The following is a 26990-nucleotide window of genomic DNA, read 5'->3' on the forward strand; positions in this document are numbered from 1 at the left end:
AACAGAATTTGAAAGCAGCCGCCGCCGCGACCTGGACCAATGATCTGGGCAGAGCGGCGGGGAAGTTTTGGCTCGGGGTGTCTGGCGCCCGTTACGAATGCCAGCCTCGCTCTCCCGGCCCCACGTGGAGCCCCCGCACTCCCTCCGGCCCGGGGGGCTGCCTCGGCCCCGGGCTCCCCCGGCCTGCCAGGGTAAGGTGCTATTTATGCTGCGGGCGAGGCTTTGCGAGCGGTTTAAAACGCTGGTTTCTTTAGCTGCTGGCTGTGAATTGCAAAAATATAATATTTATATATATGTATAAGTATATGCAATAGATCTTGCAATGCCTTACTCTCGCGCTGCTGCGCCTTGCTTTGCACCACGCTCTCTGGCCTCGGCGCAGGGAGAATATTTTAAATTTTGCACTTTTAAACGGCGAGTACTGGCTGTTGGTCGGGTTTTGGGCTTTGCTTTGTCCCGCTGTGGGTCCCTGAGCACCCACGGAGGATGTGCTGCCCCAGGGCTGGGGGGGGGATGTCTCTGCTTTGGGAGCCCTGGCTGAGGTGGGGTGGGGGGAGGATCTGGGGGGGGTGTCCTGGGAGGTGCAGGGGAGAGAGGCAGGGGCAGTCTCAGCACACGGGGACCCTTGCTCTGCCTCTCCTGGCGCGATGCCCCGTGCCCAGCATCCCAAAGCCTCCCCCAGTTCCCTTGCAGGCTCTTGCCTGCCACCGCTGTGGGTGGGCAAGCCCCCCCCGCTGGCAAGGGGACCTGCCCAGCCCCCTCCCAGTAAGCCCCAGCCTTGGGGGGCTCCTTGGGGCAGCCCTGGGATATGCTTCATGCTCCGGTCTCTGCCGGTGGGCAGTCGCAAGCGGGAGCTGGGCTGATGGGCCCCTCGGGGGGCTTTGCAGAGGGCAGCAGCTCTTCTCAGGCAGGGCATGGAGATGGGGGGGAGATGGGACATGGAGGCTCTCTGCCCCCCATCAGCAGCACCCCTGGGGCTCTCCCTCCCACGCCAGGACAAGTGCGGGCGGCAGCTCCCGGCGGGAGCCTGGCGCAGCCGGGGAGGGAGGCCGGGCTCCTCTGGCGTCATGCCTCGGTACCCAGAGTGCTTAGTCACCTTTCTGGGGTTTTATTTTTATGCTGCGCCCACAAGCTGTTTGCGTGCTCTCCCCTGGGCTTTGGGCGAGGCGAGGCAGCAGCGAGGTGTCCTCCTGCTGCTCCTGGGGTCCCGCCACGCAGGACGTGCCGTTTTCTGCCACGGGAAGCAAATATACCCACCCAATTCATCCCAAGCCGCGCTTGCTTGGGCTCTGCTCGTGTTTCCCTATGGCTGTCCTGGAACCGAGGGGCTCTGCGGGAGGTTTAGCAGCCCGAGGGGTGCCTGCAGAAGCCTGGGGTCCCCCTCCTGCCCCTTCCCTCAGTCAGCTTTCAGCCTGGGGGGCATCCCCTGGCAGCGCGTTCCCCCTCTAGCCCCACGCCGAGTCTGTTTCCTTTCCGCATTATTTTTTTTGTTTTTAATCTCAGCTGGTCGACACCCTCAGAGGTCCCCAATGGGGTCGTGGTGGGGAGCGTGGCTTCTCCAGCCCTTCCCATGGACCACAGTGCTGGATCAGCTGCCCTGTGCATCACCCTGGGGCTTTGCCACAGTCGTTGGGGACTGAGGTCCCCACCGTGGTGGCCTCGTGGCCGCTGGAGCGCGGCGCCTGTTCAAAACCAGGCCTGCCCCATTGCCGCCTTCCCCACCGAGTTCCTTTTTTCAGCTGGGGCGCGCAGTTTTTCGGCAACAGTGACCTCTGTCGGCACCGCCACCGCCGGGGCCCGGTGCCACCACTTGGCCCCTGCCGTCACCCGCCTGCATCCCACCCACCCATCCCCCCCGCGGTGCCCACCGCCTCTCTCCCTCTTCCCATCGTCAGCACAAATGGGGAAATGATTTGGGTAGAGGGGGCGAATCCAAGCGTCGCCTCCAGCCCCAGCTGCCCCGTAATCACACGGCAAAGCCCTTGCAGCGACTGCCGGTGTTTCGGTAAGCACACGTGCTGGGAGGCAGCTGCCAGCTCTGCTCAGAACTGGAGAAAAGTTACCAAAAGGTCTCCCGAGGACAGCCCAAAAATCGAAAACCCAGTGGGGATTTAATTTAAGAGCCGCGCGGCCAACCTCTGTGACTCAAGTAAATAGAGATATTACAACCGGTGACTAATCCCAGTAGCACTTTCTGTCAATGTTTAATCTCCATTCTCATTTCAAATGAGTGTTTTTCACAAATTAAAACAATAATAATAAAAAACACAGGGCAATTTTACAGGAAAGAGGGGAAGGAAACGTTTTGCGCCGCGAAGAGGTGCCGGCGAGCGGGGGCTGCCGAGTCGGTTTTGGCTCGGCGGCGGACGCTGAGCTGGCGTGACCAGTCGCCGCTGCTCTGCCCTGCCCTCTGCTCCTCCGGCCGCGAGACGGCGGTGGCTGCCGGTGCCCCTGCCTGCTCAGGCAGAGGGGCTTTGCCCCCTGGGCGATGCTGCCAGCACCCATAAGGCAGCCTGATGCGTGCCGCGCCGCGCCGTGCTGTGCCAGCGGGCCGAGGGCGGCTCAGCAGTTTGGGGCCAGCTGCAGCTGGCGGCGAGTTTTGGAGGGCTGTGGGGCCGCGGCGGCGGCCGGGGGAGTGACTCAGAGGCGCTTTGGGGCTCTGTGGTTTTGCTTTCATGGTTTTGCTGTGACTTAGCGACTTATTTTTTTGCTCCGTGGGAAGGCAGGTGCCGGCATGCCCGGCAAATCCGCCGTCCCGCGGGATCCCGGCCATCCCATGGGATCCCAGCTGGCTGCTGGGACATTTCGGGGTCATTGCTCTTGCCCGTACTGATTTCTGAATCCCCCAGGCGATGCAGGCGGTGGCATCTTGTGGCGCGTGATCCCTTGGGACCCGCATCTCCCCGGGGCATGGCAGCGGCAGGGACCGAGCATCCCCCGGGGTGCTGCTGGGCACTCGGTCCCACGGGGAAAAAAACCCAACCCAAAAGGCTTTCTCTGTCAGGGCTTTGCGCCCCGAAAAGCACGCACCACCACCAGTGCCCAAAATGAAAGATAAACCCAAACCTCTTGCTGCTCCTTCCTCAAAGGCACCTTTGCTCCACGCTCCGCCAGCATCCTGTTCCCTGGCGGTGGGGTTTGGCAGGAAAATGAAGCCAAGGCCACATTTCCAGATTTTTTTCTTTTTTCCCTTTTTTTTTTTTTCAAGTTTTCTGCTCTAGCTATATTTTTTTTCTGCCCCGACCCATGGTGCTGCAAGGGCTGAAGCTCTGTGAATCCAGTGGTTTCCCTGAGCAGCTGGTGCCTCCCCGCGCCGCCCTGGGCCCAGCTGGAACGGTTTCCACCCCTTTGGGGCTGCTTGTTTTCTTTTTAGAAGGAAAATTGGATTCTTGACAACAACAAAAATTTACCAGAAAAACCTCACAGCCCCATTACTGCGGAAAACTCCGGCTTTCCGTAAAGCTCGCAGCCGCACGCTGGAGAGGTGCGGGGCTTTCTGGTGAACTGGATTTTGAAGCTGCGCCAGCAAACTAGCTTTTTCCAGGGAGATGCTAATGCCTGCCAGCGCATTTTCCAGGTTTTTTTGGAATATCTGGGGAGGAAGGAGGTGGGAGGGGAGCAGAATGAGTGTTTTCTGCCTGCATGTGCATGTGCCAGCCCTCCTCCTCCTCCTGCTCATGGGGTGATTTCTTCCTCCATCCCTCCGGGTAGGACATTTCCCACCAGCTTGTGCTCTGCTGGTGCGAGCTCCAGGGATGGCCCCGGGCAGCGCTGGGCAAAGAGGCCCACCCACCCCCTTCCTTTTTTGGGGGATACCTAAGCGTTAGGGGCCACGGCCCAGCGAGCTGCTGCCAGGTAGCCGGCACCAGGCTCCGACACCTCCAGACCTCTGCAGCTCCTGGGTTCATTTGGGGGCTTGCGAGCCCTCGAGGCCCAGCCAAGTTGGCCACGAAACAACGCGCCGCTTCCAGCGCCGGGCTCCCGCGGCCACGGACTGAAATGATTAGTTGAGGAGGGATCGGGTGCCAGTCCCTCGCCCCGCTTCCCTCTGCTTGCGCAGCGCCTGCTGCTGCCCCAGCTCTTTGGGGCAGGGGAAAGCCAAAAGCTCCCGGTGAGAGCAGCATCGGCAGCATCGGTGCTTTGGTGCCGACAAATTCAGCTACGAACAGTGCGAGGCTCGGCGACGGGGTGTGAAACAGCCCAAGGGGTCTGCGGGGATGGAGCAGTTCAAAACACCACGGGGCAATGTGTAGGAATCTGTAACTAACCGTGGGGGTCCCTCTCCATATTACAATCAGCATCATCACTGCAGCCAGCCTCTTTTACGGGCTGTCGCTGCAAGGGAGCAGCCGCCAACATCTCAGCGCGGGCGACTGTTGCCCCTCGTATGAGAAATTGGTGAAAGCCACAGATGAGAACACAAAGGGGCTGGTGTCTTGGTGTTTTTCCCTGGCCCGCGGGCACTCGCACCCGTCAGATAAGCCAGAGCATCGTCCAGCGGCCACCCCGGTGGCAGCTCCCTCGGGCTCGGCCGGCGGCGAGCAAGGGGTGCGTTCGCCCCAGCGCTGCGGCTGCACGGGGTGCTACCGAAGCGGCTGCGGTGAGGCTGAGGTTAGGAGCTGGCAGCGACAGTGCTGGAAGGGTTAAAGCCACCCCGAGCAGTGGGGATGCACCGGCTGGAGGTGTCAAGGGTCCCTGGGATGCTCATCCCAGCGAGGCTGCCGGCGACACGGGGCGCTCGGTGTTGCCAAATCATGCTGGATCCAAGCTGCTGCTGCAGCCACTCCAGGGTGTCATAAACCCTTTTTTTTTTTTTTTTTAAATAACATGAATTTGTGAAAGGCTGACGAAAGCAGCCTCCCTGTTACCCCTGCTGGGGCTGTTCACCGCTGCCTGACTCATCTCTGAACTCCAGCTGAATCAGGGAGCAAAAAGCTGCCAGTAAGCCATTTTCAGGTCGGTTCTTTTTCTTGAAACACCTAAGAACTGTGCTCCTGGCCTCGCTGAAATCATGCAAAACAGAGATTGAGCTGAAAAACAGGGCGGGGGACACAAGCAGGGTGACAGGCACCGCCCCGCGGTGGGAGAGAGGGAAAGGGTCCCTTAGCTGGGGGGGGAAAGGGCTTGGAGTGGGTGAGCATCTCGGATGGGTGCTTGCCAGAGCTGTTCCCTGGCGAATAGAGATGGTTTCCATCATCCATGTAGCAGCCAGCAGCGTTTCCCACGAGGTTTGCACAGAGGTCACAGCTTTTTTTAGCCCATCTGCTGGGGGTGGGGAAAAAAGCCCAGAGTGCTTCCCAGCAGACGGGCTGGATGCTCATCCAGGTACCTGAGAGTTTGGGGATGCATCGCTGAAAGATGGGGGAGTTGGGGGCCGCTTGGCAGAGCCTCCGCCACCCCCCAGGACAGTGGATTTCAGTGCCTGCACCTCCCTGCCCCAGCCCCCTGCTGCTGCCGCGGTCGCCATGGGTTTGGCTGCAGGCCCTGGGAAATGAGACCTTTCCCAGCAAAGGCCCTTTCTGGTGAGAATCCCCCCCCGGAGCCTTTCCTGATGGGTGTAGCCGGCTGCTTCGGGGGAAGCCGGAGCACCCCTCGGCCATGGGAAGAGCTCCCTTCCCCGCACCTCAGCCCTATAAACCCGCTGGCACGTCCCGGGCCGGGAGCTGCGGTGAGGAGAGGCCAGGTAGGCTGTCGGATGGATTTGTTACGGTCCGGGAGGTACAGGGGATCCACGCGCAGCTTCCCGTGCTGGCGTCGGACACCGGCGCGCGCGGGGTTTGGTACGGGAGGGTACGCCTGCGCCCGGGGGGCTCGGGGCTCGGCGCCCCAGCCGGCAGGGCAAAGTGGGGGCTGTACTTGAAGGGGCTACAGTTTTCCCTGGCTGATGGGCTTTTTATCTGCCCTAAGGACGCGTGCTGTCCTTTACCCAGCATGGACTGCTCTCGCAGCCCAGGGAGGGATGCTAAAGCCTAGCTTTCCTCTGTTTCCCCAACACTCCCCCCATTATTTCCATTAATGCTTAATATTTAAGCATTAATGGCATTCAAGCAGAAACCATGCAGGTTTGGGCTGCGGGCTTTCCCCAGAGAAGCTGATGCTAAACCCTTGTCATTAAATGCCTGTAAAAGGGGAAGTGACGGGATGAATCCCTGGGGCAAAGCCCCTGTGGGTGAGCATCCTGCCCCGGGCACACGCTGCCTGCCTCTGAGGTGGCACAGAGCCCCGGCCGGTTTCCACCCTGAGGCACATAAATCGTGTCAGCGTAAACCTGGAGGCAAGGGGACGAAACATCCACGCACGGGGGCCTGCTCTGGTCCTGCGTCTGGTGTTCCTGCTAATGCTGACGAGCATCTCGTTCCTCCATAGGCGATTCCCTGGCCCTTCGCTGAAACAGAAGCAGCAGAAAAGGTTTTTCGACCAGCATAAATGAAAAAAAAGGCTGGTTTTTTTTTGTGTCATTAAGCCGGGCTGGCCGGTGGTGCTCAGAAGCATGCAGCTGGAGGAAGCGGCGGCGGGTGAGTCAGCAGGAGCGTGGCTGTCCCACTGGGAGCACAGACTGAAGTGGGGTTTGGGGTGGTTTTTTTTTTTTCCCCTCCCAATTATTTTGGTCATCTTCGCTTAATGGTGGGAAATAAGTGACATTTGCACCCATGCAGCCAGCACTTTTGGTTTTTTTAACCTATTCCCATGAAAACATACCCAGCGCTGATGTTTTCCTCTCCCCATCGCAGGCTCTGGCTCCGGACGATGCGGGGAAGGAGCCGCGGTTCGGGTGAGTGTCTCCGTGGGACGGGCGGCATGGCTTTGGGATGGGTGGTTTGGGGTGCCCGGCGCATCCCGCGAGGCTCCGAGCCGGTGGGGACCCCCTGGATGGGGAAAGCACCCGCGCAGGAGCTCCTTACCTTCAAAGCCCTGGGCCCAGGGAGGGCCCTCTGAGGGCATCAGTGGCTCGTCTCGTCTGCTGGAAACTTGTGTTTTTTCGAGGCTGTGCAGTTCCAGTAAATGAAAGCGGGGCTGCCGTATCGTGGGGCCACGTGATGAGGGTTTTTGGTAACTTGCTGCCCGTTTGACGAAGAAGAAGAAAGGAAAAACCCCACGGAGTGGCAGGAGGTGCTGCGCCTCGCGTGGGCTTGCTGGCCAAAAATGAGTCAGCAGCAAGGGCGGCTGCTGCAGGAGAGGGGAGAGCAGCACCCCGGGATGCTCTTCCCCTTCTGCTGCCATCCCTCCTTCTGCTGCTGGTGCTGCTGGTGCTACTGCGCGGGGCCGTGCAGGGATGCAGCATCTCACCCAGACATCGGCTGTCGCCTCTGCCCTGCTCTCCTCTGGTCCTCCTGCGGGGAAACAGCCCGGGGCTGGGGGCACCTGCACCCAGGTAGCTGCACGGGTGCAAATGGGGGTGCCCATCCCCGTGGCCTTCGGGCAGCCTCGGTTTTCTCTCACCGGGAGGCGCCCGGGTGTCCCCATGCCTGCGTGGCAGAGGAAGAAAAATGATTTTTAAATGCAGGCGTGTGTTAATCACGGCATCCTTAAACCAACCACAAAACCCACTTTTAAGCCTGAGCACGCAGTTGTGTTGTGCTGACAAAAGGGGTTAATGGAGCCTGCGGGACTAAAGCGATGTGTCCGGCTTTCGGCTTCCCCATCCCTCGGCTCTGGGGTGCCCGGGCGTGGCAGTGGGGGTACGGTTCTGGCCGGGGTCCCTGTCACTCTGCAGCCCCGGGGCTGGGCACAGGTTGGTGATGCCAGGTATCCAAACTCAATATTTCCTGGCAATTTCAGCTCACAGGGCATTTAAAAAAAAAAAAAAAAAAAAAAAAAAGAGGCTCTGAGCAAAGCTGAGTATTTTTTAAATCCTCAGGTTTCCCATGGGGCTGCAGTGCAGGCACCCGGGGGGAGCTGAGGGGATGAGACCCGCGCCCGGGGCTTGGGCAGAAAAAAGTGTGGTCATGGCTGAGGCAGAGAAACAGGAACTGTTCCTTCATGAGAACTGACAGGGAAATTGGTTTAAAGAACTGAGACGAGCTGAAGATTAAACCCAGGCAGGGTATCAAGTCTTGAGATGAAGAGATGGGCAGCCCTGGCTGTGGCTGCCTCCCTGCCCACACCGAGCAGAGCCGGGGGCTCAGGGCCGTATCCAGCCCTGGTTTGGATGCCTCCAGGGACGCCAAGTCCGTATTTTGCATGGTTGGGTTTATCTTGCCGCTCTGAGCGCCGGGCTCGCCCTGCTCCCCTCCCATCTGGGCTTGTAACCACCAGTAAAGGCATCGGCATGGCTTTGGCTCCCCGTGCTGGAGAGCCTCGCCGGGAGCCGGGCAGGGATCAGGGAGCTGACTTCAGCTGGGAACCTCCTGCCTGTGCCGCCGTGCATCCCCGGCACGTACGGCCGTGCATCCGCGGCACGGCAGCTGCCGGCCTCTGCCGGGGGCCCCGCCGCCCCACGGCGCGCCGGCGGGGGGAAAGAGCTCGTACCACGCCGTTTGTCGCGCCTCGAAACCGAAACTAATGCTCGCCGTAGGTGGGGATTTCTCTCTGAACGTCAAAGCAGCGCTCCAGCCTGCCCGCCCCCCGCCGCCAACGCGCTGCCTGCACCCCTGCCTGCGCGCCCGCCGGCGGGCGGGAAGGAGGGTGGCTGCGGCCCCGCCGCCCACCCAGCCGCTCTCCCCCCATCGCCGCGCTGGGCTTCCCGGCACGGGTCCGGCCGGGAAGGGGGTGGGGGAGGTGGCTTTCCAGCAGTTTGGGGCCTTCCAGATTTTAGGGATTTATTTAAAAAAAAAAAATATTTGCCACTTGGGACCAAATCCCAGCATGAAGGTGCCCCTCCCCGTACTCACCGGGCCCTTCCACTGCATGCACAGCATTAAAATAAGGCAGGTCTATTCCCTCACTGTTGCGCTGCTTTGAGCAATTGCTAAATATATTCTTTTCTACCCATGTAGAAAATTTTCCGTATTTCCACAAGAGTATTTCATGCCATATTTTCAAAACTCACATTTATCAGCCACTTATGGGGCAGATTTGACGGTCTGGTAACTAGGGGCATCAATGATTTCATTCCTACTCGGAGTATTTGTTTTTAAATGTAATAAAATTCACATTTGTAGCAACGAGAGTCACTGCATCCGGCGGCGGGTAGCTGACTTCTCCTCTTGCATGCATCAGAAAGTTAGTAGAAAAATCAGGACATCCAAGTTGCACCACCTTGTTCGAAAAGTGTGGGTCCCAGCGAAACCCAGCTACTTTTTAAGTGCGTCGTCTTCAGCGACGCGAGAAATCGCTGTTTGCAAGCAGGGCTGGGGATTGTCGGAGATCCCTGGTAAAACAAAGCACAGAATAAGTGGGGTTTTTTTTTGCGCCGGGTGCTGCTCGCAGGGGAAAAAATGTGCTTTCCCACGGCGGCCGCGCTCCCCCTCCGCTCACCCCGCATGGAAAGGAATTCCCAAAGCACCGCGGCAAGTCACTCCCGAAGCAAGTCAGTGGCAGAGCTTTGCAAACCCCCCCCCCGCCCCCAAGCACTTTTCTTACTTTCATTATCACTCATAAAATAAAATCAAGTGCACAATGCACATGATTCAGCAAAGCCCGTCCAGCTCCGGCTGCTCGTCCTCCTGCCAGCCAGAGACGGGCCCCGCACCCTCCGCGCCCGAGAATCCCGGAACGGGGGAAGGCGGAGGGACTCAGAGCATCAAATTTGGCTTTTACTGCCGGAGATTTATTGCTCTTTTATGTATTTACGCAGGCTGTGAAACCTGTTGGAAATGGTGCACCGTGCTGGGTTATTCCCTTCATTTTCTGATTGATATCTGGATTATTCCTTTCATTTCCTGATATATCTATCATATATGTTCTGATAGAAATATTCTCTGCTGCACGTATTTTCTGATACATGTATTTTTTTTTTAAATGGTGGGGGAATGCAGTGAATTTTCGTTGGATGCATTTTCCTGGTTCACCTCACTTGTACCAGACCGCCAGATTTTAATTTTCTTTTTCCCCCCCTCACTTTCGATTACACACAGCTTCTCCGATACTTTCTACTGACGAAAGTCTTGAAATAAGGGGCTTTGGGCCCCATGTGGGTGCGCTTGGAAAAAATGTGCAGCAGCAGCTTAGACATGAGAAAGTTTCAATTATTCCGGTTTAAAGCTGTGTTTTGTTGGTCCTGGCTTATGCTGCAGCTTCTGCTCCAAATACTGTCGTTAATTAAAAGAGTTAGGAGGTTTTGATGTGCAAGAGGAGCTTATGTCCTCATAAATGGATGTATAAATGAAGGCAGTTGGGGTTTGAATTTAAAAAAAGGGGGGAAAAAAAGGATTATTTTGACAACAGTAAAAAAAAAAGGGTTATTTTGACAGAGGGAAAAAAAAAGGGGGGAAGTCGGTTTGGGTTTATTCGGTGGGGTTTGGGGTCTGGTTTTTGAAAAACGCCGTTTTCCAGCACTTTCTGCAGGGGGCAGTTCCCGCCGAGGGCTGCAGGGGGAGTTGGTAGGAAGGCAATAGCTCGCTCCGGGCCGGCTCCCTGCGCAGCAGCTGAGCCCCGCGCTCCAGCCCCGCAGCATCTTCAATATTTTCACCATTTTCACCATAATTTAAAATATTTTTAAACATTTTTTATATTTTCAACTTTTAAAATATTTTTTAATATATTCAACATTTTCAGCACACCTTTATTATCGCCAACGTTTTCAATATTTTCGTATTTGTCCGTATTTTCCCGCTGCAGCAGGGGGAAGGAGCCGCCCGCTGAACCGCAGCCGCATCCCCAGCTGGGCTGGAAAGCGCAGAGAAAGCAAGGCTGAGCCTCCCCGAAACCTCGCCTAGGCCTGTCCCAGCGCCCCAGCTTGCGCCAGGCTGGGTTGAACCTCAGCTTAACCATTCTGGCTGTTAAAATAGGGGTAAAACTGGGCAATGGAAGGGCCAGACGTGCCCGGGTGAGCAGCTGGCAGCCCCGCACGCATCGCCCGCCCCGATGCCGTCCCGTTTCGGGGGTGCCAGCGGAGCCACCCCCTCGTTAGGAGCTTCGCACTGATTTAGCTCTTACTCGTTGGCAAACACGCCGCGCAGCCCCAGGGCCAAGGCTTTGACATCGATGTCTCTTTGGCGTGTGGCGGCTGTTGGACGCAGGCGGGGCGAGCTTCGGTTCTCAGCGGTGCCGGCGCTCTCACCGGCAGCCTCCCGCGCATCCCCGGCGCCCGACCGAGGCACTCTGGTTTCTGGTACTGATATTTCTCAAGCCCTGGCACCTTTTCAAAGCCCTGCGAGAGAGGGAGGGGGACGGGGTGTCAGCAGCTTCCTTGGCACCCTGGTGAGAGATGAAGGGCATGCTTTCGAGGTAGCTGCCATCCAGCCTCCTTACCACGTGTAAATATTTTCTACACATGAGATTTTTTTTGTTAGCAGAGTTGAGCTGACGGCTCAGGGCTCCAAAAGTTCAAATTCCTGCCAGGTATCCCAAAATATTTGCCCCTTTCTTCCCCCCCGCATCCTCCTGGTGCTGCCTGGGAGGTTGGTGTCTCTCTGGGTGCCCTGAGGAGCGCAGGCACGGCTGGGTTTTGCGGGGATGGAAACGCGGGATGTTTGCTCGTCCCACGGGAGCTGCGCCGCTGTCAGGCTCACGTGCCAAAGTGATGCTCCGCTGGGAAAGGTGGCGGCGACCCGGCTCGCGGGCGAGACCGGGATGCCGAGGGCTCAGCACCTGCTTGAGGCGGAGGGTTTGGGGGGCTTGCTGCAAGGGTTTTCTGCTGGCTGCGATGTTATCCTGCGGTAATAACAAATACGGGTGGGAAGAGGCCAGCGAGCCCTGTTCCCCAGCTGACAGAAGTGATTTGTAGCTCCCAGCAGCTCAGACGGCACAGCAGAAGTGCCGAGCAAGCGCTTTTTTGCAGGAGCTGAAGGGAGGGCTCCAGACCAGAGCTGGCACCGGGGGCTTTGCGGAGGGTGATCTTTCCAGGCCCCCCCCGCCGGCTCTCCCCTGGGCTAAAGGCAGCCCCCAGTGCTGGCTACCGCCCCGGTCCCCCTTTGGCTGCAAGATGGGGAAGGCGCCGGGGTTTGGGGAGCGGGGCCCAGCGTGGCACACACGTCCCAGCGATGCTCTATAATGGGCTGTGGTTTGACCCCAAGTGGGAGGGTTTAGCCTGATATACCATCTATTTGCATAGCCTTGTCTGAAATGAGTGTTTCAGGCCAGTTTCCCCAGGCTCGGCATCCCAAACGCCCACCAGAGCCGAGTCGCCGCCAGGGCGTTTCAGACAGAGCAGCGGGGAGGCGGCTGCCCGCGCTCCTTATCGCTGCGTGCATCGCAGCCGGCGCAGCCACCGAGCCCGACGAGGCAGAGGCGTCGGCGGGGCTGGCAGCACCGGGGTCCCCCACCCCCTGCCCCAACGCTCCTCCGAAGGGCCTTGGCCCGGGGGGTCCTGGGAGCATCGTCACCTGCTTCCCCAAAGTTCCTGCCGGGGCAGGCTGCGAGTCCTTTGGGATGGGGAGCTTGTCCCCGCACTGGGATGGGGCGTGGGAGGGACGCTGGGGGTGCAGGAGGGGTGCTGGGGGTGCGGGAGGGACGCTGGGGGTGCAGGAGGGATGCTGGGGGTACAAGAGGGATGCTGAGGGTGCAGGAGGGGTGCTGGGGGTACAAGAGGGATGCTGAGGGTGCAGGAGGGGTGCCAGGGGTACAGGAGGGGTGCTCAGGGTGCAGGAGGGATGCTGGGGTTGCAGGAGGGATGCCAGGGGTGCTGGGAGGGGTGCTGGGTGGGTCAGAGGGATGCTGGGGATACAGGTGCAGGTGTGGGAGGGATGCCAAGGGTGCAGGAGGGATGCTGGGAGTGCAGGAGGGATGCCGGGGCTGCAGGAGGGATCCCAGGGGTACAGAAGGGATGCTGGGGGTGCAGGAGGCATTCCGGGGGTGCAGGAGGGATGCTGGGCATACAGGAGGGATGCTGGGGGTGCAGGATGGGTGCTGGGGGTGCAGGAGGAATGCCGGGGGTGTGGGAGGGGTGCTGGGTGGGTCAGAGGGATGCTGGGAGTACTGGAAGGATCCCAGGGGTACAGGAGGGATGCTGGGGGTGGAGGGATTCTGGGGGTGCAGGAGGAATGCTGGAGGTGTGGGAGGGGTGCTGGGTGGGTCAGAGGGATGCTGGGAGTACCGGAAGGATCCCAGGGGTACAGGAGGGATGCCGGGGGTGCAGGAGGGATGCCGGGGCTGCAGGAGGGATCCCAGGGGTACAGAAGGGATGCTGGGGGTGCAGGAGGCATTCCGGGGGTGCAGGAGGGATGCTGGGCATACAGGAGGGATGCTGGGGGTGCAGGATGGGTGCTGGGGGTGCAGGAGGAATGCCGGGGGTGTGGGAGGGGTGCTGGGTGGGTCAGAGGGATGCTGGGAGTACTGGAAGGATCCCAGGGGTACAGGAGGGATGCTGGGGGTGGAGGGATTCTGGGGGTGCAGGAGGAATGCTGGAGGTGTGGGAGGGGTGCTGGGTGGGTCAGAGGGATGCTGGGAGTACCGGAAGGATCCCAGGGGTACAGGAGGGATGCCGGGGGTGCAGGAGGGATGCCGGGGCTGCAGGAGGGATCCCAGGGGTACAGAAGGGATGCTGGGGGTGCAGGAGGCATTCCGGGGGTGCAGGAGGGATGCTGGGCATACAGGAGGGATGCTGGGGGTGCAGGAGGGGTGCTGGGGGTGCAGGAGGAATGCCAGGGGTGTGGGAGGGGTGCTGGGTGGGTCAGAGGGATGCTGGGAGTACCGGAAGGATCCCAGGGGTACAGGAGGGATGCTGGGGGTGCAGAAGGGATTCTGGGGGTGCAGGAGGAATGCTGGAGGTGTGGGAGGGGTGCTGGGTGGGTCAGAGGGATGCTGGGAGTACCGGAAGGATCCCAGGGGTGCAGGAGGGATGCTGGGGGTGCAGGAGGGATTCTGGGGGTGCAGGAGGGGTGCTGGGGGTGCAGGAGGAATGCTGGAGGTGTGGGAGGGGTGCTGGGTGGGTCAGAGGGATGCTGGGAGTACCGGAAGGATCCCGGGGTACAGGAGGGATGCTGGGGGTGCAGGAGGGATTCTGGGGGTGCAGGAGGGATGCTGGGGGTGCAGGAGGGATGCTGCTGAGCACGAAGCTGTGGCTGCACGTCTTGCACATTTTGGCAATTCAGGATGTCAGAGATGCTGCTCGATGGGAGGGTTTCAAAGCTGATTTTGTTTTCCCTCGAGCTTGGCGCTGCCCGTGAGGGCTCTCCGGCGCTGCCGCCGTACGGCAGCTCTTTGCGGGGACACGGGGAGACCCGAGCGCCTGCTTGGCGGGGAGCCCGTGCCGGCAGACGGCGAGGGACGCCTGGCGTGTGCCGCTACACAGACCGGCTCTGCCGGCGTCGATGTGTGCTCTAAAAGCATATTTTCGCTGCCTGTGTGCTAGAGATGTCGAGTGATCTCAGAATGACTCAGAAAAGAGGGAATAGGCTTGCCGAAAGAAACCACCAGGCTGTGCAGCCAGGGCAGGGTGCTCACCGGCGGCTCCCCATGAGTCAAGGGCCAGCTGGCAGCAGGCACAGCATGGGCAGCGGCCCCGGCGGGCTCGGGCAACACCTTCTCACCCTCTTATTTTTAGTGGAAAGCAAAGAATTCGGTGCTTGCAAGCAAATACATGCACTGCAAACAAATACAAACCTTGCCACTAAATGCAAGCACTGCAAATAAATGCAAGTATTGCAAATGAACCTAACTATTGCAACTAAATACGAGCATTGCAAACAAATACAAGCGCTGCAAACAACTACAAGCATTGCAAATAAATACAAGCATTGAGAACAAATACAATGCTGCGAACAAATATAAATGCAATGTCGCAAACAAATACAATATTGCAAATAACTACAAACCTTGCTAACAAATGCGAGCCTTGCAAATAAATACAAGTACACATGTATTTGACACGTAACGTCGCGATACCATTGCGGTGCCGAGCAAATGAGCAAAGCACTGTGGCTGGCAGCAGGGGAGCAGCCAAAAACGAAGCTTTGGGTTGTTTTTTTGGGGTTGTTTTTGTCTTCAGCTGCGCCTGGCGTTTTGGGGCTGGAATGTAAGGAAATGGATGCGGCTCCCTTATCTTATGCATGCCCGGGAGTTAATTCCTTGCTCCTCCTGATGGCCCCTATTTGTCCTGTCTGGCGAGGGATGCGATGGGGAGATAGTAAAAATCCTTTCTAAATTTAAGCCGGGCCTGAGGAGGAGCTTTGGCGGTGGCTCCCATGTGGGGCTCGGCGTGGGTAACACGTGAGGCTGCCACGCACGGCGAGCTTCGCTTAAATGTCAGGGACCTCACAAACACCACGGGTGCCTTCTCTCACCATCCCCAAAGGTTTTTTTAAAATATATATTTTTATGTAAATACATTCTTGTCAAACCACAAGCTGTTTCTCAGTTTTGTTTTCAGCGAGCTTTGATGAAAAGATTGGCATCTCCTGGCTCGGGCGGCGGCGAGAGGCTGAGCCGGGCGACGTGCCGGGGATGCCACCAGCACCCAGGCGGGATGCAGCCCAGAAGGGAATCAGTTCTCCCCATCGTCCTGCCGGAGCAGGGAGGGGATTTCCCTTGGGACCTCCTTGCTGGGGGCCAGGGTACAGAAAACTCCCATTTTCTGCTCTCTAGGCTTAGGTTTCACCCAGCACATCGCAGTGACCAGCCCCAAAATTTCCTCCTGGGGCTTGTTTATTAATATATAATTTTTTTTTCTGGATTAATTCTCAGAGAGGCAACTTGCCAAACCCACCTGAAAGTCCCTGTACGGTTTTCCAGGTGGGTTTCATTTTCAAGCCAGCTGTTACCATTTTACCGGCTTCGGGTAAAACCCGTCTCTCGCCAAGGTAGGAGGTGATCCCACCCCCCCCCTCCAGAAACAGCCCAAGCATCATTTGAAAATTATGATGGAGCAAAATCAGATCAACCACAAATTCATTTTTCCCCCATCGTCTTTCGTCCGCCTGCCCAGAGGATGCTCAAACAGCAGCAAAACCGTGTGCGTTTCCCGGGGGGGAGCCTGCAGCCCACGGCTGCCTAGAAATGCTGTTAAATTAGTGGTTGAAATCGTCCGATATTCCAGTTTCTTCACATGTGGTAAATGTTGTAGTAAAAGCCTGGTGCGCAGCCCAATTTCAGGGCACTCTCTGTGTTTCACTCTTTCCACATGAGTCAAACTAAAATGATTTTTTTTCTCAATCTTACAAGTGGGGTTAATGCTCCCCTTCACCGAGCGGCAAATATTACTGTGACCGACGGGGTGTTTAATCACACCGCAGAGAAATGGATGAGTCAAAATACGAATTTATCAAACCTTACCTATTTTAGCTGCTTTTTGACTCCGGTTTTAAAACGATGACGTGGAGGGGGGGAGCGTTTGACTTGAACGGCAGCGGGACGAAAATAGTGAAGTGGAAATTCACCTTCAGCTTGACATCCAGCCCTCCGCGGGCGAGATTTTAAATTCATATATCTCGACAAGTGATTCTTTGCCTGGCTGATGCTATTTCAGCTCAATACGCCCGGCTCCATCCTCTGCCCGGGGGGGGGCGAAGGTGTGGGAAGGGGACAGCGGCCGCGGGGGACGACTGGGGTGCAGGGTGGTTTTTTTGGGGTGCTTTTGGTCATTATTTCTCAGCGCTAAATAGAGGAAGAATAAGTTTCAAACGAAGCGTGTTTTGTTTTGTCACAGGAAGTGGAGAGAGCATTTGGAGAGCCTTGAGAGATAGACCTTAAAAAAAAATAATATATATATATATATTCTGGCCCCAACAACTTGATGTGTTCGCGTCCATTGAAAATTGGGGGTGAATTTGGGTGGGGAGGAGCGGGGTGGCAGGACCCCCCTCCCCAAGCACCCCGGGGGGCAGAGGCTCGGGGCTGCGGTGGTCTGGCGGGGGAAGGCAGCCCTTCCCGGGGGGGCAGCCGGCAGCCGTGCCCCGTGCCGGGGAGGCCGAAATTGTGGCCAGCTCCTGGCGAGGGGCGAGCGACCCTTCGGCGCCTCCGTTTTGGGAAACCGTTTGAGCTTTTTTTCGGGCAGGGCTTGGGCTCCGGCGCTGACGGCAGCGGCAGCCTCAGGAAAAGGAGCTGGGTTTCACAATGTCTCATTCCTCCCCCAGCCGGGCTGCCCCGCCAGGCGTGCTAATTCTTTGAAAAACCCCAAAATTGGTTATTTCAAAGCTGGGGGTTCGCCGGGGATGCAGCGCATCACTTCCCTCTCCGGCAGCCTGGGAGAGCATCGCGCTGCCCCAGCCTTAAACCCTGCCAAACCGGGGTGGGGACGGCTGCGAGCCTTTCCTTTCAGTTTAACTAACCCCCCCAAAAAAAAGCCAAATTTAAGCCCCCCTGCTCCACGAGGGCTGGCGGTGGCTGAAATCAGCTCCCGCCGTCAGGCTTTGCTCGCTGGCGCTTGGATGACTTTCATTTTAATTCTTAAGAAATACCTTCATCCTGCGGTATTAATTTGCTTTTTTGGTTTCGCTATTAATATCAAATAGGTGCTAGATTGGCGGCGTTTGTTTTCGGTGGTAAATAACAGCTCATCTGATTTAATCCATGCTGCGCTTAGAAAAGGAGGGCTCGGCCGGGACAGCTGGGGTGGCTTCGTGCTGATGGTTGGGGAAATATGGTGGAAAACGCTCTTCAGGATGGGGAAAAAATCCAGTGGGAATTCAATTCAATGAAACCCAGTTCAAACGGGATGGGTTTGGCTTCTCCTGGGATGGGGAAATGCAAATAATTCAAATTAAAGTGAGGATGCTCGGGCAGGGCAGGGGGGTGGGCTGGGGCTGGCTCGGCGCTGCCCGTCCCTGCCCTGGGGCTCGTCCCTGCCTTTGGGACAAAACTTTGGCCAAATGATCATTTTGGGGTTAAATCTGCCCTTTTTCTCGTTGCGCTGTGGGGGTTTTTTTTCTGCCTGTATTTGAGGCTGTACCTTCGCTGAAAGGTTGCAAACAGTTTTGGGAACAAGATGTCTGCCTAAAGCATGACAGAATTGGCCACAAATTGCAGATGAGACTGATAACAAAAGCCAACAACATAAAATATGTAGAAAAACAACACGTTAAAGGCTACAAGACCACTGAAGGGCTTTTTTGTGTGTTTTTTAACCAGTTCTCTCACGATGGAAGTGAAAACACATGAAAAGAGAAATGCTTTTTTTTTTTTTTTTCTCTTGTTCTCTCTTAAATCAGATGCTCCCTCACCAAACCATGCCTGAACCCAGTGGCCGGGCTGCTGCCGGGCAGGGCAGCGCTGCCGGCACCGCCTGGGCGCAGGCAGCCCCTGCCTGTACCTGCCCTGCGTGGCTGCAGCGAACCCCCCCCTCAGCCCGGTGGCTTTTAAAGCTTCATTTTTGCAGCCAACGAGGGCAGTTGAATGGGTTGGTTGGGTTTTGTTTTGGTTTTTTTTTTTTTTTTTTTTTTTTAACCTTAAATTTATTTCACATGCAGCACGCCGGTAACTCAGTTTTTTTTTCTCAAAGCAAAGGGGAAAACAGCCTGCAGCTACCTGCTGGGGGGGGAAGTCTTCTTTGTTTGAATAAATCAGGCTCAGCTCAGAAATTAGGATGAGGTTTTTGTTTTTGTTCTACTTATTTAATCTTTGTTTTTATAAATAAATACAAATAACTCAAACTGAAACTCGATGGCTTTGGTGATAATAAAAGAGCAGCCCTGGGGAAATTTTCTTCATTAACATGTTCTTTCACAGCCCACACTTGGGGTTTCGGTAGGAAAACTGCTTAACCTTTTCAGCAGCAGAAGCAAATGCTTTTTGAAGTCCAGGCACGCTAAAACCCAGGGTTCGCATCACGAAGCCGGTTGCGCATCACCGGGCTTTACCTTTAGTTTAGGGGCCACGAGTGGAGAACAAATGATCTCATGCCCCCAGCAGCACGGGGGGCCCCTGCCCTTTCTCCCCTCAATTCTCCCCTTTTCCCCATGCCAGGATGGAAAACATAAAAAACCAAGAAAATATTAAAAAAACCCCAATTACTTCTTTTTATGTTGGTTTTTTTTTTTGGTTTGCGGGGCAGCTCAATGCTTTACCAGCTCCTACAACATAATAGTTTTTAGTATTTGCAGCTCACTTCCTGTATGAGGTTAGTTTGTTTATCATAAAAAACCTATTTTTAAACCCATTTCTGCCAATAAGTAATTTGAATGTTAATCTCAGGCACTCGTGGCCGTTCCCCCGCCCCGTCCCGCTTGACGGGAGGGCTCTGCCACCACTGCTGGCCCCAGGAGGGATGGGGACTGGGATGCTGCGCCACCAGCACGCCGTGGGGTCTGGGAGCCCCAGCACCCCCTCATCCCCTGCCCTGCATCTTCTCTGATGCTCAGGGGGGTTTATTTGTGTGTTTCGGGGAGGGGGAAAAAGAAAGGATTTCAGAAAAATCCTGTATTTTTTTAACACGGGGCCACGCGCAGCCATCCCGTGGCTGTGGGGACGTGCTGGGGTGCGGTGAGGCAGCGCTGCAGCTCTCATTGCCCTTTCTCGTCGTGTCCTTCCTCGCACGCCATCCTCCAGCCTGCGCCGTTACGGCGACGCCAATTAGCGCTAATTAGCGCTGGAGCCACGTGCCGGCGCGGGCAGCGGGGGGGATGCTCGGGGAAGCCGTGGTTTGCTGCATCCCCACCTCAGGGAATGGCTATCGTGCTGTCTTCCGACTTTATTTCCCCTAATTAATATCCAAGGTAATTATGTCTGTGTCAAAAAGTCTTTCGCTCAGTGCCTGACGTCCATAATCGCACCAAGATGAAGCATGTTTTAATTAGCGGCAGCCCACCAGGCTGGGAAGCGAAGGCTTCCCGCATGTCCTCCCGGGAAAATTAACATATGAGCCCGTCAAAAGGCTGGCGAGAAGAAATTCATCAAATCAGGGAAGAAAAGGCCCCGTATCCCCATGAGGGTCCCTGCCCTTGCCTAGCCCCGGCCCCGACGAGCAATGCGGCGCTGAGCAAGCCATGGCTGCAACAGCCAAGGTCTTCTTGGCGCCATAGGACCAGGCTTTGTAGGGGCGGCGGTGTCGCCCGCAGGAATAACCCGCTAGTCTTGCTTGTAAAGAGTAGCTTAAGCATTGCAGGTCTTAATTTTAAAATGCCCCAGAAAACACCTGGAATAGGTTTGGGGTGCTGGGGAAGGGCAGCAGAGGGTGGGTAAGTACCTTGCAGGGCCCTTGGCTGGTGGGCGGTGGGAAGAGCCCCTTGGTCCTACCATCCTTGGGCTTGTCTTACACCATATAAATATGTGCCCAGCCCTGTTATAGTGTCTATAATGCCCCGTTATTGCTTCTAGGGACCTCCCTGGCCACGCTCCAGGGCAGCCTGAGCAACCCTGCCTGCAGCCTGCAGTCTCCCATGCCTGCCTACGCTGGGTTTGACCGGAGGAGAGGTCAACCATCCTAGAACCTGCCAGAAACACGAGAAAAACCCGCTGGAAACAGTGAGCTTTGTTGCAATATGAAAATCAAATGCAAAGCTTGGTGGGTATTTTTAGCTGTTTAAGGCTGAACAGGTGTTTGAAAGGTCAGATGTGAGTTATTGGAAAAAAAAACAAAAAAAACTCTTGAGAACCTGGCAGCATGGTGTTGTTGCTCCCGTGGCACTGGATAGCCGTGGCGTGGCAGCCCTCGGCCATTCGCACCACGCTGCGGTGGTCAGCCCCCATCTGATGGGTGCTTCGGCTTGCCAGCCCCACCGAGCCCTCCCCCCCGGCGCGCGCCACCCGCGGCGGCAGCACCCAACCGGGGAGCGCATCGTTGGCTTTGGGTGCTCGTCGGTCCCGAGGCAGGCAGGGGTTACGGGATGTGGGAACGGCCTGGGTCGGCTTGGAGCTCGTCTGGCCGGGCTGGCGTCGTGTGCGTCAACAGTGTGTGCACAAGGCAGTCATGAGTGTCTGGGGAGGGGGGGGGTGAATGTGGAAAGGTTGACTTCCGATGGACGCGGGGCTCTGTGGCGGTGAGGCTTTCACATGGCTTTTTCCATGAGAAAAATTGTTTTTATTTTCCTTTTCAAGGAATAAAGGAAGTTTGTCATCCTTAAAACAACACTGCATGTGGTTTTAATTAGTTACTAAAGCAAAAATTTAAGAGCACAGAAAGAAAGGGCCTGTCTCTTGGGGAAGACCCAGATGATGTGTCTTTAGTGGACCTGGGCCGTGACTACCCTGGACCTGGCCATGGCCAACCCAGACGACGGCCAACCTGGACCATGACCACCTTCAACTTGGCCATGACCAACCTGGGCCACGACCACCTTTGATCATGGCCATGGCTGGCAGCCTGGGCCATGACCACCTTTGACTTGGCCGTGGCCAACCTAGCCCTGGCGATGGCCAGGCTCATGCCCAAAGGCGAGACCCTTGGCTCTGCGCCGCTGCATGCTGCCGGCATGGCAGCGGCTCTCTTCCCGAGGTCACTGGGTTCCGGCAGGCGATGAGCTCCTTCCAACAGGAGTCACACCAAAGCTAAACGGAGAGCACGAGGTGTGACGACTTGCCCGCACAGGCCGGTTGGCTCCCGAACGCCAATGGGACCAAAGAGCCATGGGCAGAGCGTGGCCGGCAGCTGCCAGAGCCTCGGCTGGGCAATAAAGCCTTTTTTTTTTGAGTTAAAGAAGCCCCAAAAATAGCACCTGAAACCAATAAACTTCCCTTTCAGGAACTTCTGTAATTTGAAACACACACAAGAACAAAAAAAAAAAAAAATCCAGAATTTTTTTGAAGTTGTTTGTCAAGGAGGACTTTTTGGGGTTGTTTTTAAATACATTTCAGCTGATGGGTGCCGGGGTGCGCGAGCACTTGGCACAGCAGCTCCCAGCACGGGCTGTGGCTTCCCGGGGACTTCTCAATCTGCTTTTCCCTCCAATCTCTTCCTGCCTTTCAGCCTTCCCAGCTGACGCACGGTCCCACCGCATTGCGTCACGCAGCCCAAACTCCGGCCACCCAGCTGGTATTTCGGAATAAATGGCTAAAAATATCCCCCCACAGACACACACAGACACACACACGCCGTGCCTGGCGCACAGGACGGGCCAGCAGCTCATCGCCTTTGAGCAAAAGGGAAAAAAAAAAAATATCAAGCACGGGGCCCACCACCACGCTGACCGCTTGGTTCGTGCCTGCCGCATCGCCGCAGACCTTCAAAACGGGAATTAAACGGGACGCCAGGCAAGGAGCGGGGGGAAGCAGCGCCGGCCCGGGGATGCGGGTGCGATCGCCTCGGGAAGCATCGGCTGCTCCTGCAGGTCCCGCCTTGCCCCTGCCCGCCCCGTTTTTGGCATGCAACGGGCTCCCTCCCTCCGTGACAACCGTATCGATCCTCTTATTTATCAGCCTTTAAGACAATTTATTGGCGTCTCCCGAAAAAAGCCTGCGCGCCCTGCTCCAAGTGCCAGCCCCACTGACTTTAGGGAGCGCTGCCATCACCTCTCACCTGCTCCTTTCACGCCAGAAGCCGCACTGGAGGAATCTCACCAGAATATCGCTGCAAACCGCGGCTGATGCCGTCGGTTACCTGCCGTCTATTACCGGCGGTGAAATCAAAGCAAGAGGAGCAAGCGGGGGACAGGCAGGGCTGGAAGCATCCCCTTCCCGCTCCCCCGGGGGCTTGGCCACCAGACAGCGGGGAGGGCTTTGAGAAGGGGGCAGAAATGGGACAGACGGCCAAGGCAGAAGCGAGGTGAGACGGTAATCTTTACAAGAAGATTTTGATTAAAATTAAAAATCTTTAAAATAAAATGTAAAATAATAAAATCAAAATGACAAAAATTCATAAAAATAATGTAAAATTAAAAATACTAATAAAATAAACCCCCATGCATCCCCCAAATTTTTCAACAACTATGAAAACCACCCAGGGACACACAGCACCCTGCCAGCACCGGGAGGTGCCCAGCGCTTGGGTTTGAGCCCATGGATGCAGCCCGTGTCTACAGAGCCCCAAAAATACATCTGTGCCCATAAATATGGGGAAAAGAAGGAAGAAAACCCCGAAGCTCTCCCAGCTGGGGCTGCAGAGGTGCTGCTTTTGGGTTTGGATGTGCTCGAGGCAACATCTTGCAAAGCAGCTTCATTTCACAGACGCATTTTAATGTCCCGGGAGCCTCCGAGCAGAAGGAGACCCTGGGTACGCGCCTGCGCCCTGAATCTGGGTAAGAACTGGTGATAAATCAGCAAATATCCCCTTCCCCAGCCCTTCCTCAGGTGATCAGGCCCGAAGAAAGATCCCCCAAAGAAAACAGCACTCAGGACAAATAGTTGGAAGTTTTTATTCATATAAAACTCAAATTAAGAACATAAAAGATTGCATCTTAAAAAAAAAAAAAAAAAAAAAGATCTGCAATTATTTACAGCAGTATTGCACGAGTAGAGTGGCAATTACCCTGTCCAAAATTCATCAGTGCAAAACACAAGTAAGCCAGGGAAATTGCAGTAAAAATGCTACATACGCTGGGTCCTGTGAAACAAGTTAGTAATTCATCAGCACATCGGCGTGCGCTGGGGCGGTACCTGATGTTACAGCTGGTCCAGGGAAAGTGGCTGAGACGGAGGAAAATGTGGCTTTGAAAAGGGGGTGGCAAAAACCGCAGGGATGGAGAAGCCAAATTCCCACTGAATTTCACTGATGTTGAAGTCTTTGACGTGCCTAAATCACTACTGGGACGTGGGACTTAGGCACTTCGAGGAAAAAAAAGGATAATAATCTCATTATCTGAACCATCCTGGCTGCGCTGCCAGAAGGCAGCGCTTTCGAAGGTGATCCGGCGCTTGTTGCAGGGGCAGGGAGGAGCGGAGGGGGAAACCAAAATCTTTACAGGAACTTAAATAAGCAGAAAATAAATATACAACATTTCTACAAGTTACAGCATTATGGAACAGTAGAGTGCATTAATTACACGGGGTGGGGGGTGGGGGAGGGAAGAATCTACAGTATTTACCAAGGTCAAATCTAAAAAAGTTTAGGGGAAAAAAAAAAAGTAACTTTTTCCTTTTTTTTTTTTTTTTTTACTTATTCATAAGCTGTACAAAACTTACATGAGAGAAAGGAAAGGAAATACATTGCACACAGATATTTGGCTCAGATGATGAAAATAATATGGTGCCCTACTCTAATAAATATTCAGGTATTTACAGTTATGGAAAAGAGAAGCGTTAACGCATTGGGTGAGATCGCCTGGGAATAAATCTGGTTTCCCCACAACCAAGGAAAACTCTTCATCGTATCCTTTTGGCAGAAAAGAGACCACAGGTTACGCTTAAAATGACCCAGAGCAGTCAGCCAACGTGGCTAAAACGAGCATAATCACTATTCTAAAAACATCGTTCTTCTGTTTAGACACTTTTTGGTTTTGTTTTGGTTTTTTTTTCCCTAAACCTCACAACTCTACGGGGTTAAAACCTGGTTTTTGGGGGCTCATTTTCCTATGCCTAGCTTTCGGCCAGGATCGCCTCCTGCGGAGAACTCCCAGGCGGACAGCGCCAATACCTCCATTTTTTTTTTCCCTTAAAATTAATACAATTTTTGTCGCCATCGTTGGCTGGGGCAGCCCGGCGGGGAGGACGGGGTAAAGTGCTCGGCATTTCTTTGGTGTACTCCAAGGGACACATTCTGGTCGGCGCGGTGCCGGTGGGATGCCGGGATGCTGTAAGGCTGCGAGATCCGAAAGCACCGTTTCATCCACCAGCAATGGATGAAACTCAACCATAAAAAAACCCAAACTCGTTTGGTTTCCCATCTGCTGCCAAATTTCATCATTTTTTTTTGTTTTCCTTTTAATTTTATCAGCAGCCATGCAATTCCACGGAGGTTCCCATGGGAAACCCGCGGCGGCAGCCTCCCTGCCAGGGTTTTCCTTATAAACCCTACAGAAAAGAGGCGATGGCTGGGGCACGGCTGGGGCAGCACAGCTACGGTGAGCCAAAACCAAGGGGACGAGGAGCAGGAACCTGCCCTGGCCAAGCTCCCCAGAGATTTTAACCGCTCGCTCTCCACCAGTGCAAAGGTTCCCCCCACAGCCTCTCCAAAATACCCTTTCCTAAACATCCCCTGCTCCTGCAGCTGAGGCCAAACTCCTGCAACCCACGCTCAGTTTGCAGGTCCAAAAATTGATAATAAAATTAATTTTTTTTTTAAAAAAAATCACTGTAATCCTCCAGAGAGGAGTGCAGTCGGAGGCACGCAGCCCCGCACCGACACCACGGCTCTTCGCCCACCCAACAGGCACAGGCAGCCAGTGCATAGAGGTCAGATTGTACAGTTTGTCCATGTTAAAAACACTACTAATCATCCATGGCACTCAACAGCTTCTCCCTGCACACGTATTGCAGGGAAAATCACTCTCGTGGGCTTGGGTTTGGTTTTTTCTTGGGTTTTTTAATCTTTTTTTTTTCCTATGGTGCTGGTGAAACCAGAGATAAAACCGCGGCGTTTGGAAGCGGATTCGAGGACCACCTGCAGCCGCCAGAGGAAAGGGGCAGCTCTGGAGGCAGAGAGGGGTACATTTGTGCATAGATACGGGGGTGGCTGGAGCAGCCACCCCTCCTGAAAGCACCTGGCATGCAGCAGCCACCCGCGAGATGAACCGGAGACCACGGAGGGGCCCGAGGAGACAGACCTGCTTCTTCCGACAAGCCCTGGGGGCTCCTCCAGCAAGGGTGCGGGGTGTCCGGGTGGAAGGGGAGATGCCGTGGGACAGCATCGAGCACCCGGTCAGGTCTTCCCAGGGGAAGGAGGGCAGCTCGGGAGGAGACGCGGCAGTCGATGAGGAGCGGATCCGTACCAGGTCGGCATCCTTCGGCGCCTCATCCCAGCGCACGAGCCTCCGGGTTCTTCACGCTGACGATCCCATCCCGCTTATCGCCCTGCTCCGGGCTGTCCTGTCTGAACGCAGAGGATCCCAGGGGGGGAAAAAAAAATCCAGCGCCTTAAAAACCCTCCTGGTTTCAACAGCAACGGCTTAAAACAGTTCCTGGAGTTACGCAGCAGGAGCTGCCGTCGCCGGGTGCAAAGCTGCGGTGTGCTGGGAACTGTTTTTACCTGCCTCCGAGAACGTTTTATTGCTGAATTAGTCAGTCACCAACGTTATATATTATATATAATATCATACAATATGCAAGCGTTTTCACACATTTGATAGAAAGAATTTCTCAAAACAAAAAAAGGCAACCTGGTGGATTGGGTTTTTTTGTTTGGTTGGTTGTGGTATTTCGGACCCTGGGAGTCTGACAGCTAAGTCATGAAATTCAGAGTGTTAAAAAAAAATATACATATATATATTAAAAAAAAAAAAAAAATCAGTCAGCAGGAAATAGGCTATTTGCATGATGCAAATGAAGGTGAATTTAGGGTAGCATTAGGTATTTACAGGTAAAAGAAGTGCTGATTTAAATCCCTCTGCTCTTCTTCCATCATCGCCATCCTTTTCCATGGGCAAGCGCCCAGGTGGCAGAGGAAGAGGCGAGGGCTCCACGAGTCTCTGCAATAAGGTCTGCAAGGCAAACTAAGGCGGCTCTGCCCGTCAGCTGGCTCAGGCTTTCCTCTTCCCTGCTGCAGGGTTTATCCCAGACGAGCCGACAGGCCTCCAGAAATGATGCCAAAAAAAGTTATTCCATTGCTGTTGAAAATTTTCGCTGAGACTATTTTGGAAAAATAAAAAAGAAAAAATAATGAAAGAGTTGAGAGAAATGCAGTAAACACCACTCTCGGACAAAATCCTGCATCGGAGAGTCCCAGCAGGTCGGCGTGGGATGTCCGCCCTCATCCGACGGCCCCTGCCGTGTGTCCCCACGGGAGAGGCAGGGTGGGAGCCGGGCGGCGCGGGGAGCCCTGCGACCGTCCCTCTGTCCGTCCTCCCCAGGCTTTCCCAACAAGTAAACTAGTCCTGGCGCCTCGGGACGCGCCCGGTGCTCACTGCATCCTCCAGATGAGGCGGATGATGTAACGCAGGAGGCGCAAAATGATGATCTGGGGGTTTCCCGCCCGGTTATCCAAGAAACCC

At 55.5% G+C, this 26990-nt stretch overlaps 1 protein-coding gene and 1 long non-coding RNA gene across 3 annotated transcripts in view; one reads left to right on the forward strand and one right to left on the reverse strand.

Moving 5' to 3' along the window:
* LOC135312415 (uncharacterized) lies at positions 1 to 25120 on the forward strand. The gene is made up of 4 exons (XR_010371918.1): positions 1 to 191; positions 6367 to 6515; positions 6732 to 6772; positions 20290 to 25120. It is a non-coding gene; the product is annotated as an uncharacterized LOC135312415 (long non-coding RNA).
* Positions 23246 to 26990, reverse strand: part of BCL2L11 (BCL2 like 11) — a 13082-nt gene continuing 9337 nt past the window's right edge. Inside the window, exon 4 of one of the 2 annotated variants that reach the window (XM_064445551.1) lies at positions 23246 to 26989. In XM_064445551.1, the coding sequence (XP_064301621.1) occupies positions 26900 to 26989 (90 nt within the window). In that variant the 3' untranslated portion in view covers positions 23246 to 26899. The remainder of the gene's footprint in view (position 26990) is intronic. The other variant, XR_010371917.1, reaches the window with a different exon arrangement.

This window comes from Phalacrocorax carbo, chromosome 3, assembly GCF_963921805.1.
Source record: "Phalacrocorax carbo chromosome 3, bPhaCar2.1, whole genome shotgun sequence".
Lineage (NCBI taxonomy): Eukaryota > Metazoa > Chordata > Aves > Suliformes > Phalacrocoracidae > Phalacrocorax > Phalacrocorax carbo.